The 14,878-nt window shown below is 36.9% G+C and overlaps 1 protein-coding gene across 1 annotated transcript; it reads right to left on the reverse strand.

Moving 5' to 3' along the window:
• LOC109721811 (BTB/POZ domain-containing protein NPY4-like) lies at positions 5,820–12,887 on the reverse strand. Its single transcript, XM_020249604.1, has 5 exons — positions 12,548–12,887; positions 10,634–10,793; positions 8,972–9,041; positions 7,003–8,172; positions 5,820–6,612 (listed from the first exon to the last, which is right to left on the reverse strand). Exons 2-5 carry the CDS (start codon positions 10,693–10,695, stop codon positions 6,046–6,048), a joined length of 1,869 nt encoding a protein of 622 aa, XP_020105193.1. The 5' UTR covers positions 10,696–10,793; positions 12,548–12,887; the 3' UTR covers positions 5,820–6,045.

Below are 14,878 nucleotides of genomic sequence, written 5' to 3' on the forward strand. Positions count from 1 at the left end.
TATAATTTATGTATAAACAATATATTTTAAATTTAAAGCTAATTATATAAAAATATAATTATATTATTTTTATTTATTAAATTAATTATTATTTATATATAAATTATAGTTTTATATCATACAATTCTTACTAAATAAACAGCAGAACTAATGAAAATTTACTTTCATAACTATGAAGCAAACAATGGAGAAGAAGGAATTTTCAGGAAACTCCACTTCAATTCAAAGTCCAGTTTCAGTAAAACAAACATGCTCCATATGTAAGTGTATCAAGGAGGGATTCTTAAGAACTATATATAATTTTTGGTATTTCATCCATCATGGAACACACCAAAGATCAGAAAAAAAAAAAAAAAAAAAGGGGTGGAGATCATGAACACTCATTTAAGACTTGTAGGGTGTGTTGTTGACCCTTTACCATTTATTCCAAATTCCACTTCCACATAACACACCTGAGGTACCAAAGCAATAGTGAAGGAGATCGACCTTTTCTGGGGTATCTATCATACTTTGGACTTCATACCAAGAAATATCCTGTTCCAATAAACTTTTTTATCCTCTCCTTTCTACCTGCCATAGTCACAAGAGAGAGAGAGAGAGAGAGAGAGAGAGAGAGAGAGAGAGAGAGAGGCAACAAGAACAAGCAAACCCCACCCACCTCAAATTTAGCCCACAAACCTCCAAAACTCTATCATGTACAAGTGGAATCAAAATCTCACTTGCATATAAACATAGGGCTCCACAAGACAAAGATAATACATATTGTGACAAGAAAGTCTTTTCTGCAGCTGATATATCTCATACATACAAACAATAATATCAATCTCTTGTACATAAATATACAAATAAAATTTTTGGATTGCAATGCACCTAACCTCCATGATAATGCATGGCCTACTTAGTGTTGAATATAAAATAGTAAAATATCATTCTATGACAACTTTTAAGTTTTTAGTGCTGTCGATTATTTCATGTATTATTTGAGCAATAGATCTTAACTTTAACTCCTATCAAATATTTTCAAATCGAAACTTTTTACATAGCTAAAGCTTTCACACACGCATATGTGACAGAGGTTCTCTAAGCTTGAGTGGGTGATCGGTTGAATAGTATGATCTAACGGATAGAAATGATCAAAGAGATAGATCTAACAACCAAAAAGTGTGTGGGTGGGGGTATCTATCATCCTAACCGAAAACTACTATCATCCTAACCGCACATCTCTTCATACGACAGCCGAAAACTTATGAGTATAAAAAAAACTATACTCATAAAGTATAGTAGCCCTAATCTATATATCTATTCTTTCGAGAAACGCTAAAAAGTGCATAACCCTCGGTGGTGTATAAATTATACATCTTATCTATCCTAAAAATTGAACTGCTTTACTAGTTAGTGAGATAATTTTTTTAAATTAAGTAAAGTGTATGATTTATATTTATTTTGGAATGTGCAGGTAGCATTGGTCTTTGTTTTTTTTTTTTTTTGTTTTAAACGTGGGTGGCCTAAGAGGAAGAAGCCAACAAGGTCCCACTACTAAAACTTGACAAGAGAAAAAGGACCAAATAGTGGGTCCAATAATTTATCTCTTTAATTAATTAAAAGAAGTTGTTGGGTCCAATCACAATCTGATGAACACACTGTTAGTCCCCACTCTCACTGCTCCCAATGGTGCTTTTGACTCAAAAAGATACTCATTTGGGTGGTGGACTTTGGGGCATTGGGAGAAAGTTCTCTGTCCCATCAGCCAATTTCTATGCAAAGCAAGTAAAATAAGCCCAAGCTGGAGTACAAAGCACTTTTGGCCTTTGAAATTGGGTTTTCACTCTGTTTGGGAGTCAATCAAATACAGTGGGAAAAGCTCCCAGGGATGCCAGAAGCTGCAGCCTCCATTTGGATAGAACAAAATTAGGGTAAAAAAAAAAAAAAAAAAAATTTGGCGGTTGGTATCCGAGACCCAAGTTCGAATACTAGTTGATTCATATTTTCAGCTAAGTCTATTTCTAAATGAAATAAACGAAGCGGATAGCGTGCTACCTATCTCTCTCTCAAAAAAAAAAAAAAGGGCAAAAAACAGTGTGTGTGTGTGTGTGTGTTTTCTGGTAAAAATGTATGCAACTAATTTGAAATTTAATAAGTTGTTCGGAAAGAATTATCTAACTTTCAAAAACTTTGATTTTACTAATTAACTTATTATTATTATTATTATTTAACTGATCATTAACTTTAGAAGGTGTTGCATGCATCCGGTGCACTTGTACATTCGTAGAGCGTTTTTTCAATTAAAAGATTTTTTTTGAAAAATAGATAGCATGCTATCCGGTTCGTTTATTTTATTTTACAAATAAATTTAACTGAAAATATGAATCAATTATAATTCAAGCTTAAAATCTCGGATACCAACCACTAAATTCTTTCCCACTTGCGCTAGAAAGTGTCGGTCAATTAAAAGTTGAATAACTGAATTAACAATGTAACATTCATTTATAGGAAAGTAAGGTATGATATATGCATGAATATCTGGAGGCATCAGGTGTGAGCAATTACTTTAATAAAGCAAATCAAACTATTTGAAAGCCTATGTATAAAATTAAAATTTTTAGAAGTAGGATAGTCATTTTCAAATGCCCTAAAGTTGTGGTTACCACCATACAATTTCACAATTTTTTAGGGAGGAGCGTAAATTACTTATGTGCTTCATTTTCTTTATCTCCTTCACAAATCCCTTTTGTATTGCTTTGAGATGTGCTAAAGTTTTTGCCTTTATTATTGTAATTGGAGGTTTCGCAGAAATATAATTTAGATGGAACTATTTAAGGAAACTCTATAATTAGGTTTTTCAGTTAAACTTCAACTCGTTCCCATGCGGTTTAGTGCATTTTTTACTTTGTCATTCCCTTTTCGAAAAGGTTATATTAAACTATCTTATAGTTTTATTTTTATTTCACTATAAAAACCTATCTTTCAATAGGATAATAAGTGATACTTTTTTCAAATCATAGGACATAGAAATGCAAATTATAGGATTATATAGAGTAGGGCTGCTGTGCTCTTAAGAGCACAGCAGCTCCTGTGCTATTAAAGCATCCACCATCCATCTAAATAGATGGATGGCTGAGATTAAGTGGCCTTTTAAAAGGGGAACCCACAGTTAGATGGGTTAGATTTAACGGACTTCTTCTCTCTCCTCTTTTTTTTGTCTTTTCTTTTTTTCCTTTTCTCTCGTCTTCTTCCCAGGCTATCTCCCTCCCTCTACAGTGAATGCTTCACCTCTTCTCTTCTCCCCCAATCTCTCTCCCTCTCCCTCTCCTGTGGAATCGTGGAGCTCCTCCGTATCTTTGAGCGCCGCCGGAGACGCCGGAGAAGAGGGGGAGGAGGAGGAGAAGGGGGAGGAGGGAGGAGGGTTGTAGAGGCGTAGGTGTTGGGCGAGGAGGGCAAGCCGCGCGCTAGGATATTTGGGGAGAGTTTGGGGGCCGCGGAGCGGCGCGGGGGATGACGACGCTGGAGAGTGCGACAGCGTCAGAGAGATGATCTCATAGGAACATTTTTTTTTTTTNAAGCATCCATCATCCATCTAAATAGATGGATGACTGAGATTGAGTGGTATTTTAAAAAAGGAACCCACAGTTAGATGGGTTAGATTTAACAGACTTCCTCTATCTCCTTTTTTTTGTCTTTTCTTTTTTTCTTTTCTCTTTCTCTTTCTCTTTCTTCCTTTTCTCTTGTCTTCTTCCCAGGCTATCTCCCTCCCTCTACAGTGAATGCTTCACCTCTTCTCTTCTCCCCCAATCTCTCTCTCTCTCCCTCTCATGTGGAATCGTGGAGCTCCTCCGTATCTTTGAGCGCCGTCGGAGACGTCGGAGAAGAAGGGGAGGAGGAGGAGAGGGAGGAGGGAGGAGGGTTGTAGAGGCGTAGGTGTTGGGCAGGAGGGCGAGGCGCGCACTAGGATATTTCGGGAGGGTTTGGGGGCCGCGGAGCGGCGCGGGGGATGATGACGCCATGGAGAGTGCGAAGAAGAAGCAGCGTCGGAGAGATGATCTCATAGCAACATTTTTTTTTTTTTTTTAATTCGGGTCTTTCCTGTTCATAGTACAAAGCACACACGTTTGTTTTGTGCTTTCTTTATTTTTTTTTCTTTTTTTCTCTTTTTTATTGATGTGGTGGGAACTAAATTTGAAGAACGGTTATTGATTTGGTGGTGTTACGCTGTGTTGTTATTTGTCAATAATTTCTCCGTTTACTATTTTTTAAAAAATTTGCTTGGATACACAATTATTCTATTTCAAAATAAAAATTATTTAATCAGAACAAAATAAAATTATAATTTTGATAAAATTTATTGACTTAAATAAACATCATAATAAACCCTTTTGTTGAGTTTTCTATCATGCACTTGGTGAAGAATTTCGATTTTGATTTGTAGAAATGGTGAAGTTGAAGTGTTTGCGGACGTTCTCAAATTCCTCAAACAACCAAGTTGCAAATTTGTAAGATTTTTCTGCTCAAAACTTCAGTATCATTGGATAAAATGGCTATCACTGTATCAGGGGACTCTTGTTTTATTTGCCTTGTTGGCAAGTCGCAGGCGCTAACCGAAGTTCATCCAGAAATTTCAATCTTCCTTAGATTGTTTGTGGAATACGATATCATCGTTTTGTCACTCTCGTGCAAGAAAATGTCGCTATGCTTCTTTTGTTCTTATATCTCTTAGAACATCTCAGATTATAGTTAAAAAATCTTTTTCTCTCTTCTTTTTTTTCNAATTTCGATTTTGATTTGTAGAAATGGTGAAGTTGAAGTGTTTGCGGACGTTCTCAAATTCCTCAAACAACCAAGTTGCTAATTTGTAAGATTTTTCTGCTCAAAGCTTCAGTATCATTGGATAAAATGGCTATCACTAGCTTTATTTGCCTTGTCGGTAAGTCGCAGGCACTAACCGAAGTTCATCGAGAAACTTCAATCTTTCTTAGATTGTTTGTGGAATGTGATATCATCCATTCGTCACTCTCGTGCAAGAAAATGTCACTATGCTTCTTTTGTTCTTATATCTCTGCTTAGCGATATGACTTTAGAACATCTCAAATTATAGTTAAAAAAATCTTTTTCTCTCTTCTTTTTTTTCGGGATATTATGTGGGTTGGGGGGTTGGCTGCAAAATGTGGGGGGCGCTCAAAGATACGGAGCTCCATGATTCCATAGGAGAGGGAGAGGGAGAGAGATTGGGGGAGAAGTGAGGAGGTGAAGCATTCACTATAGAGGGAGGGAGATAGCCTGGGAAGAAGACGAGAGAAAGAAAAAAGAAAAGACAAAAAAAAAGGAGAGAGAAGTCCGTTAAATCTAACCCATTTAACTGTGGATTTCCTTGTTAAAAGGCCACTTAATCTCAGCCATCCATCTATTTAGATGGATGGTGGATGCTTTAATAGCACAGGGGTTGCTGTGCTCTTAAGAGCACAGCAGCCCTACTCGGATTATATAATGCTACATTATGCAACACTACTATAGTTAGCCAAAAAACATAAAAAAAAAAAAAGAATATCCCTTTTCCTTTACGGTAAAATAAAAATAAACCCATTAAAACATGCTACACCTCATGGGGCCAAATTGAAGTTTAGCCTAATCTTTGTTTTTCAAGATACATTTCGAGAAAATCAAACACATTCTTAGTAAAAATACTTGTTCCAAAAGACAGGAAAAACATGCAAAGACCCAACAAAAATGTCATTATAACCCAATCAGAAAGAAAAGCATAGGGCCTGATTCTCAAGATAAAAAAAAAAAAGAGAAAAAAAAAACATTGAAGTTGGTTTAATTTAAGATAAGAGGTCACATATAAGATTTCACTGATTTCATAGCAACAGTTTACAGAATAACATCTGGATGACTACAACCCAAAGCCACCTTCTCCTGATAATCTCCTACCAAAACCATTACATTTCCTTTGCTCTTTCATAATTAAACACAAAGTTGAGGTTTCATTGCTCAAAATGATTTGTAGAACAGCTAAAACTGCTTCTTCCAGGCTTGTAAAGCATACCGCAGCTTTTACGAAACATAGTACTTAATGCTTCTTGCAGGCGTAGACTTCGGCTCCTCGTGGTTGGCCGATCCGGGGCTCCCGGACGTATCCGAACTACTATTCTCTCCGCCCTGCCCTTTGCTCGACAAGATCTTTCCGAGTATCTTCTTCGGTGTCGCTATAACTTTCGGCTTCTCGTTCGAGCCCTTCCCACTTAAGTGCTTCTTGTTGGCCTCGTTGCTGCTGCTGCTTCTCTCGCTCCCTCCGCCGCGGCTCCCTCCTAGCTTCATGGACTTGTCGACGGACTTTAGGTCTTCAACCCCATTCCACTCGTCTTCGGTGGTGTTTGTCGTCCCGGCCGACCGCGAGCTCCCGTAGGAGGTGATGCCGCCGCTGTCCGACCGGCAATTGGCGGCGGCGGCAGCAGCGGTGGCACAAGCCCTGGCTTGCTCGTGGTAGAGGACTTGCACGGCCATTCGCGAGGGGAGGCGCTCGTTCTGCACGGCGTGCCCGCAGGCATCGGGCGACAGCCGCTTGCAGTCGATCAGCCCGCACAGCTTCTTCCTGTCGCTCTTGTTCATGCTCGGGTGCTCCTGCTCATATTTAGACGAAAGAAAGGCTCATCAAAACCATCGATCAGACAGTCCAAATGTAGTCACTATATCTCAAAACTCTGTCATTGCAATTTTAAGAAAAATTCAGGTTCTCTGTATGTTAGAGACCAATCACATGTTTTCCGTGCTGTTGTTTGTGTTTCTAAACTTTACATCAAAGAAGATTAGGAAAGTGTGTACAGATTGCAAACAATCTGCCATTAGCAGCCCAGTTCAACATCACAAAATTTAAGGGGAAAAAAAAGGTTTCAAAAACGAAGCCCACAGGATATTAGTGCAAAAGTAGGCTATACCACCCAAAGGGTTATCTAAAGATTAATGCGAATTTTGTACTAAGAGAATATTGCTATAGAGAAAATTGTTAAATACCTTCAAAAACATATCAATCGCGCGATAAAGTCCATCATGCACCGCCCTGGATTCATTCGATACCATTTCAGCTAGATCCACAAATTTGGAAAGAGGTAGATTCGGGTCCTTCGCAACCTCCGCAAGATAACCATCAACCAGCTTCGTCACGGCGACCATGGAGGCACCTGAAACTATACTTAGGCTCTTCATTCCCTCGAGCTCTTCAGTAACCTCAGCGCACGATTTAGCACTTCTGTTATCCTGCATGACAAATTCCTCCACTATATTAAGAACCATATCAATATCATAGATTGTGTTCTCTCCTTCCACAGTAGGGATCAAAAGGTCGGGCACGGATGCTTCCTCCAACTGTCGCCCAATCCGCTTAATAAGTTCTCTCTTGCCCGCTTCTCCACTGCCCGACAAGCTCGCAACTCTCAGTAGCTTGAGAAGGAAACTGCACGAGACCGAACCTTTTCCGGGCGGTAATAACCATATAATATTTTCTACGAGTGATTGAATTTTTACATCTCCATGGATCATAGAAGCTTTACTTAAAGATGGGAGCCTTTTATATGTGTAAGCCTTTAAAGCTTCTCCAATCACCTGTGGGGAAACTCTCCCCTTGGATTTAATGGCAGCTATAACTTGCTTGAAGTAATCCAATTCGAGTTCGCTCAAGTCCTCAACCCACCAATCTTTGGGCACTGACTGCTGCTTCTTAACGCCGTTCCAGTGTGAATCGAAGCCATTTTCAGATGGAAGCTTCTTTCTGTTGTACGTGTACGACCATTCGACCTTAGAAGAATCAATTGAAGCCTTGGAAGCTATAGAATCTATGCAGTGGCTAACCAACTTGAGATTTTCGGAGAAAGGTAGGAGAGGTTTTGTGGTCTGAAGAACAATGATCGAATCTTTCCAGCTTCGGAAAATGCTAGTGCTCAGAAAGACTTCGATCTTGTATATAAGATTTCCTTTCTCCACCGTCTCGTGCATCTCCAAGTACTCAGCTGCACACCGCGCGGTGACAACATTGTACGCATTAAGGGTGACAGTGACGCCGTAACAGAATTTGGCACAGATCTCGAAGGCCACAGGACCACCCGGGATGTCTGGAATGTGAATTTCGTCACCATTTTCATCACCGACCAACCTCTGCAACCGATAACTCTTGGAAAGAAGCGGAAACTGCATATGTTAAGTAGAGTAGGGAAGGTATAAAAGAACCATCAGCACCACGAATTGAAAATAAGGACTAATGAGTTTTTTCCACTAAGGAATTTTGAACAGAAGATTCTCTTTTTTTTTTTAAACCAAATTATTATCAATTTAACTATAAGACTCATAGATTCTGGAAAAAAGATTGCACACTAAGATAAAGGATAATCATGCATATTGAAACAAGCCGAAGCAAAAAAGAAAGTGTGGTAGCAAAACTATTACTAACAGGACTATACTACAAAAGCAAATAATTATCTAGAATCTTTTCTAGCTTTTATTAAATTATCCGTTGCCAAAAGAACAAATTCAAGCACACTGCTACTGTGTTACAGCGAACGAACCCTCTATAAGTTGAAGCTATTAGAGAACAGTGTTTTATATACTTTGCATGCAAGGCTCGTTATTGGCATTTGCTTACATTATTCATTAAGCATGGTCGAATTCAAACTCAAAACCTCTTGCTCTAATATCATGTTACCTAAAAGATATAGTTATCTACGATAAAATCGTATAATAAACAATATTCTAAAAAAATAACACAGACACCGATAGGCATGAGACATTTCATTGGCCTCAACATGAAATCTGGATTAAATGGACAGATATTTTATTTTTAAATAATATATAACTAGGATATATCCAATCCAAACTCTGCATTCCTGGATTGATATGATGTGAAATAACTCGAGCTTTTTCAAAAATTGAAGGTAATAAAGAACCTATACTTGTCTTCTAACAAAATGATTTCCAGGAGAGCAAACATTACCTTGTGTAGATGGAATTTCACGTCTCCTACATGAACAATGATGTCAGTTGCTAATTCACTTGCCACAATCCTGCAAAAGATGAATTGTTCCATCATTAAACAAATAGAAAAGAAAAATGAATTAAATTAGTACAAAAACATTACGTAATTTTAGAGTAATATGTAGGCATACTACTTTTATCAGTAAAAGAAGAAATGCTTGGAGAAGATCCACTTTTGTCGGCCAAAGAATATATAAAGAGAAAATCTAGTACTAGTATGCGTAGAGTTGCTAAAAATTGCCCAGGAACACCAGTTTGCTTGTGCTTCTAATGTGTGCATACGAGAATTCAACTTGCTAAGTCCAAAGAAGTAAAAGTAACTTCGGAAACGACACTGCAGTGACCTTTTTATACATCATTACACTCTCCAACTTAAATTAGTATTAACATTCTAAGACTTCGATAACTACTCGAAGATGACACTACAAATTATTAAACTAACTCTGATAGATCATATGCCAGCAATAGAAAGGTGATCACCAAACAGGTAATGATTTTATTTACTTGTTACATAAAATACTTCAAATGGATTAGCGCAATTTCCATTTAAAAACGGCTATTTATCTGTAAAAGCATAATGCAATAATTTTATAGAAATCTTCTTAATTTGAAATTATGTAATATGGAAGGTTGCGAATGGAGTATAAAGAATAACTATAATCAAGTATAATAACTAAAACGCGTGATAAATCCACTCTTCAAATTCCTCATAGTTTTAATTGTAACAATTTATTCCCTTTAACTTTGTTCCACATAAAAAATAAGGCCATTTGATAGCCTTCTATTTCAAAAAGGAACAATGTGAGTAATATTGGTAGACTCGACTTTGTCAAAATTGAAATTCCAAGGACAAAATTAAAATCAGGGTCAAACTGTGGGACTGAATTGTTCAAATCAAAACTCTAAGGACAATTGGAGAAAGAGTCAAACTTGAAAAAGGACTAGATTATTACAATTGATACTCTCAAGGACCAAATTGGCATCAAGCCAGGTCAAAACTCACGGAAACAAATGTGACAAGTAACCCTAAAATAGAAAGACAATGGTGAAATCAACTATGCAGCTCACTAATATATATTCAAGTGAAAAGAATAGATAGAAGTATGCATCGCAGCATAATATGACATATGAGGTACTCATAAATGATGTCATATAAACCTTAAAGAACAAAAAGAATTGATCAAGAGGTGGAACTATATCTGTGGTTTTGCCGCAATGTGCACTTTACATTTCCGTAGGATCAAGAAATCAAATGTAAGAATAATCCCACGTATATTGGTGAACAGTACAGTAAAATTCTATTGAGTTCAAGTTGACAGGATCCAATAACTATGGCGCGTCCTACGCTTAAATGGGCTTGGGCTTTGGTAAATCTCTGTAACATGCTTTAGCCGAATCCACAATGATTAGAAATAGACTAAAGAGTTAGAAGGTAAGTTTATGTGAGGGTTTCAACATGGTAAATGGTAAACTTCAGAGCTATTAGGCTCTCAAGCCATACGAACTACAAAGCCACGATGTCGCACAACCTAATGTAAAACTAGCAAGACTAGTATAAACGATTCAACATAATACATCAACACTCAAACTTCAAGTAATCATAAAACTAAGTTTGAATTACCTGACATCTTTTCCGTCGGTCTGAAAGGTATCGGGCTTTGATCCAAGCTTCATAAACTTCATTTTTAACACGAAGCAAAATACTGCAATCCCTTCTTCTTCACTATATAAACATCAATAACTACTTCGCTGCCAGGCGGTCCAGCTGGTGGGCAGACTTCCTGCGGACACAAAGAATGCCGAATACTCAAACGGGTGGTGTTGAGTAGATACAAAAAATCGGAAAAATGACACATGAAGAGACAGACTGCGATGGGCCTAGGACCTCTAAAAAGTAGGGCACAAGAGAATCCGCCGTGGAGGGCACAAATCGTGGCAAAAAATAAGACAATTAGAGGAGACATTGGCAACCACTATACAGCTAAACAATTGAAGAAACCAGAGACAAGTGCAGAACACTAAACTGACACTATCACCACCACTCTCATTTGTTAATGGCTTTCTCACCCTTTATTGAGATCTATTGAGATGCAGTGCTTCTCATGCCACTAATATATATATATATGTACAAATATGTGCATATATAAAAGGGTGGTACACATTCCTTAATAGCCCAACTCCCAACTTGTTGAGATCACACATTTAACCAAGCAACAAAAAGACAGTGACCTTGAAGAGGGAGGAAGGGGAGCAGTGGAACAGGAGACAATGAGCATCTTATATAAAGAGAGGGGAGGGGGTTTGGAGAGACCAAAACTACTGCTGTGGTTGAAGGGATCTTACCAAGTTTGCCCAGAACACATTGCAGGGTGGTTATGTTAGAATGCATACAGTATGAGAGCCAAGAAAACAAGTGGGACTGCATGGGACAGCCAGCATTTAATTTGGAATTTAGTAATTAATTTTTTTAATATATATATATAGAGTCGAGCTAGAATACTATCGATAGCAAACGGGCTCCGTTGCCACCCATTTGTTTTCGATGATGGAACCTCCAAATCGACGATCGGCACCGTTGAACATGATCTATACCACTTGAAGTGTTTAGAAATCAAATTTGAAATCTTTTCAACATCATTTGCCTAATGATCAAAAGGTTTCAAATTTTGTAATTTTAATGGTCGATATGAGGCGTTTTCTCGTTTAACGGCGTAAAGATATCCAAATTAATTAAATTTTTGTTAGAAAATTTTTTAAACTATTTAAAACAAGATCTATACTCTTGATCATTATTACAAGACTCCTATCATCATTTTTTAAAAAACATTTATTTTCAGCCGTTCATTTTTGTGTCCACTCGATGGATAAGAGAACAATGTTGAAATTGTATGAAATTTGATTTCTAAGCACTTCAAGTGGTATAGATCATGTTCAACGGTGCCGATCGTCGATTTGGAGACTCCACCATCGAAAACAAATGGATGGCAACAGAGCCCGTTTGCTATCGATTTATTGCGAGTCAACACCCATTAGTATATATATATATAATATATATATATATAATATATAATATTATATATAAAAGCAATCAAGCAATAGGTGAAAAAGAGGAGAAGAATTACAATGCAGTGGAAGAAACCTAAATAAGAAAAAGAAGAGGAAGAAGAAAAAAAAAGGAAAAACTGTAGCCTGTCATAATCCTATTCTGTTAAAAGAAATAAAGATATTGAAGGTGGGGAGATATTGCCACCTACATTAAGAGTTAATAATATTTATTAAGCCAGGCTGTATAAGGAAGAATGTACAAGTCCAGAATAGCAAAGCTGACAGAGAATAAATGAACACATTTTTCTTATAAAAAAAGAAAGAAAGAAAGATCCCCATAAGACAAACTAAGCGGAGGAGCAACAAGAAGAGAAAAGTATATAATGTTAAATCCTGAACCCACAGCTAGTAAAGAGGAAAACTAAATGCAGTTGAGAAGGAAAAAAAAAAAAAAAGAAAGAAAATCTCAAGACTAAGAAACAATCCATACCTAAGAACATGAAGAGGCAGTGAATTAATGAGGCCCAAACCAGGCAAATGAAGATCCAAAACCCCCAGGAACTCAACAAGGGGGTAGGGAGAGAGAGAGAGGAGAGAGAGAGAGAGAGAGGAGAGTTTGTTAAGAAGAAGAAGAAGAAGAAGAAGAAGGAAAAGGGGAGGAAATCACCTTAAAAGGTCACACCACTAGTGCTACCACCACCAACAACTTTAGACACAAGCAGGTGTACTCTAAAGAACCACTAAACAGCAGCAGCAGCAGCAGCTGCAGCAGGAGGCCCATCATGCCCCCTCCCTCACCCACACCACCCCTCTGTGTCCTTGTCAGTCAGTCTCTCTCACCCCACCACCACACCACCACCACACCACCACCTTCTACCACACACAGCTAAAACACCAACAAAAATGCACCACAAAAAAAAAAGAGCAAAAAAGAAAAAAGGATAAAGGACGAGATATCTCCTCCCAGCCAATTTACCTACAAGAGGCAACAACATACTCCACAGAGTTCGCTTCTCTTTACCCACCCCCCCCCCCCCCCCCCCCTCTCTCTCTCTCTCGCTCTCTAGTAAAGAGAACAAAGTTTTGACACGAGCTCTTCTTTTCTTCCTCTTTCTCTGCTTTTCATTGCCATTTATTGTTTCTTTATAGCCTCAGCTTCCCCCACCCACAGTCTCTCTCTCTCTCTCTCTCTCTCTCTCTCTCTCTCTTTCATGGCTAGCTTTTGCTTCTCTTTAGCCTGAGGCCTGCCTGCTGACTACTTGAGAGTTTAACAAGTAAAGTGACTTTAATGCCCCTTTAATTCTTGGAAAATTCCAAGGGAGAGCTAACTTTACCAGTACAGCAGCTCTAGGAAAATGAGAGTGCTCTTCTTCTTCATAGGATACTAGTATTAGTCATCATTACATACTTTGATTAATATATATATATATAACATACTTTGATTAATATATATATATATATATATATATAGAGGGAGAGAGAGAGAGAGAGAGAGAGAGTTCGATTATTAATATACTTTTATGAGTATAAATTTATTTGTACTCATAAATTTTTAACCGTTAAATTTAACACTTTACTATTTTCACCTATTAGATCATACTATTCAAAAAACTACCCACTCAACCCTAGAAGACCACTATCATCATAATCGAGGATTACTATCATTCTAATCGCACATTTTTTTCATCCAACGATCGAAAATTTATGAGTACAAAAAGGTCTATACTCATAAGAGTATAGCGGCTCTAACATATATAGAGTCCGATTATTATACTCTTATTAGTATAGACTTCTTTGTACTCATAAATTTTTGACCGTTAAAACTACCCCCTTGACTATTTTCATCCATTATATCATACTATTCAAGCAACTACCCATTCAACCTTAGAGGACCACTATCATTCTAATATATAGTAGCCCTAGCATATATATATATATATATATATATATATATATATAATTGAGTTAGAATACTTTTAGAAGCACCAATTTTCTTGGTGCTTCTAAATTTCTAGCCCTTGCATCTACTCCTTAATTACTAATACCTCTTGGATCAAACACTATTCTACCTACCACCACCTACTACCATCATCTCAACCCTACATCTCTCCATTCAATGGTTAAAAACTCAAAAGCATCACTCCCTTGATGTTTTTTAGAGTATTCTAGCTCAACTATATATATATATAGTAGGGCTACTATACTCTTATGAGTATAGAACCCTTCGTACTCATAAGTTGTTTTCGATGTTGGGCTTTTCGAATAAACGATCCACACCATTAAACATGATCTAGAGTATTTGAAACTTTTAGAAAATAAATTTCGTAAATTTTTAAAATCATTATAAAGTTTATCAAGCGGGTATAAAATGAACAGTTAAAATCGAATGACATTCTAAAAATGGATGATCGAATCTTCGATTTAAGATCGGAATTATTGATCTTTATTTAGGTAGTGTAATAGAATTTTCTATCAAAAATTTAACCTATTCCGATTCTTTTTCACCGTTAAACTAGCAAATATCTTATATCGGTTGTTAAAAATTGTCAATTTTATGAGCTTTTGATCATAAGGTAATGATATCGAAAAATTATAAAATTTGATTTCTAGAAGTTTTAAATGCTCTAGATAATGTTTAACGGTATGGATCATCAATTCGAAAGCTCTATCATCGAAAACGACTTATGAGTACGAGGACGATCGTACTCATAAAAGTATAGTAGCCGGACTTTATATATATATATATATATATATATATATATATATATATATATATATATATATATATATATATATATATATATATATATAGAAAGCTATT

The sequence above is a fragment of the Ananas comosus genome, linkage group 15 (genome assembly GCF_001540865.1).
Source record: "Ananas comosus cultivar F153 linkage group 15, ASM154086v1, whole genome shotgun sequence".
Lineage (NCBI taxonomy): Eukaryota > Viridiplantae > Streptophyta > Magnoliopsida > Poales > Bromeliaceae > Ananas > Ananas comosus.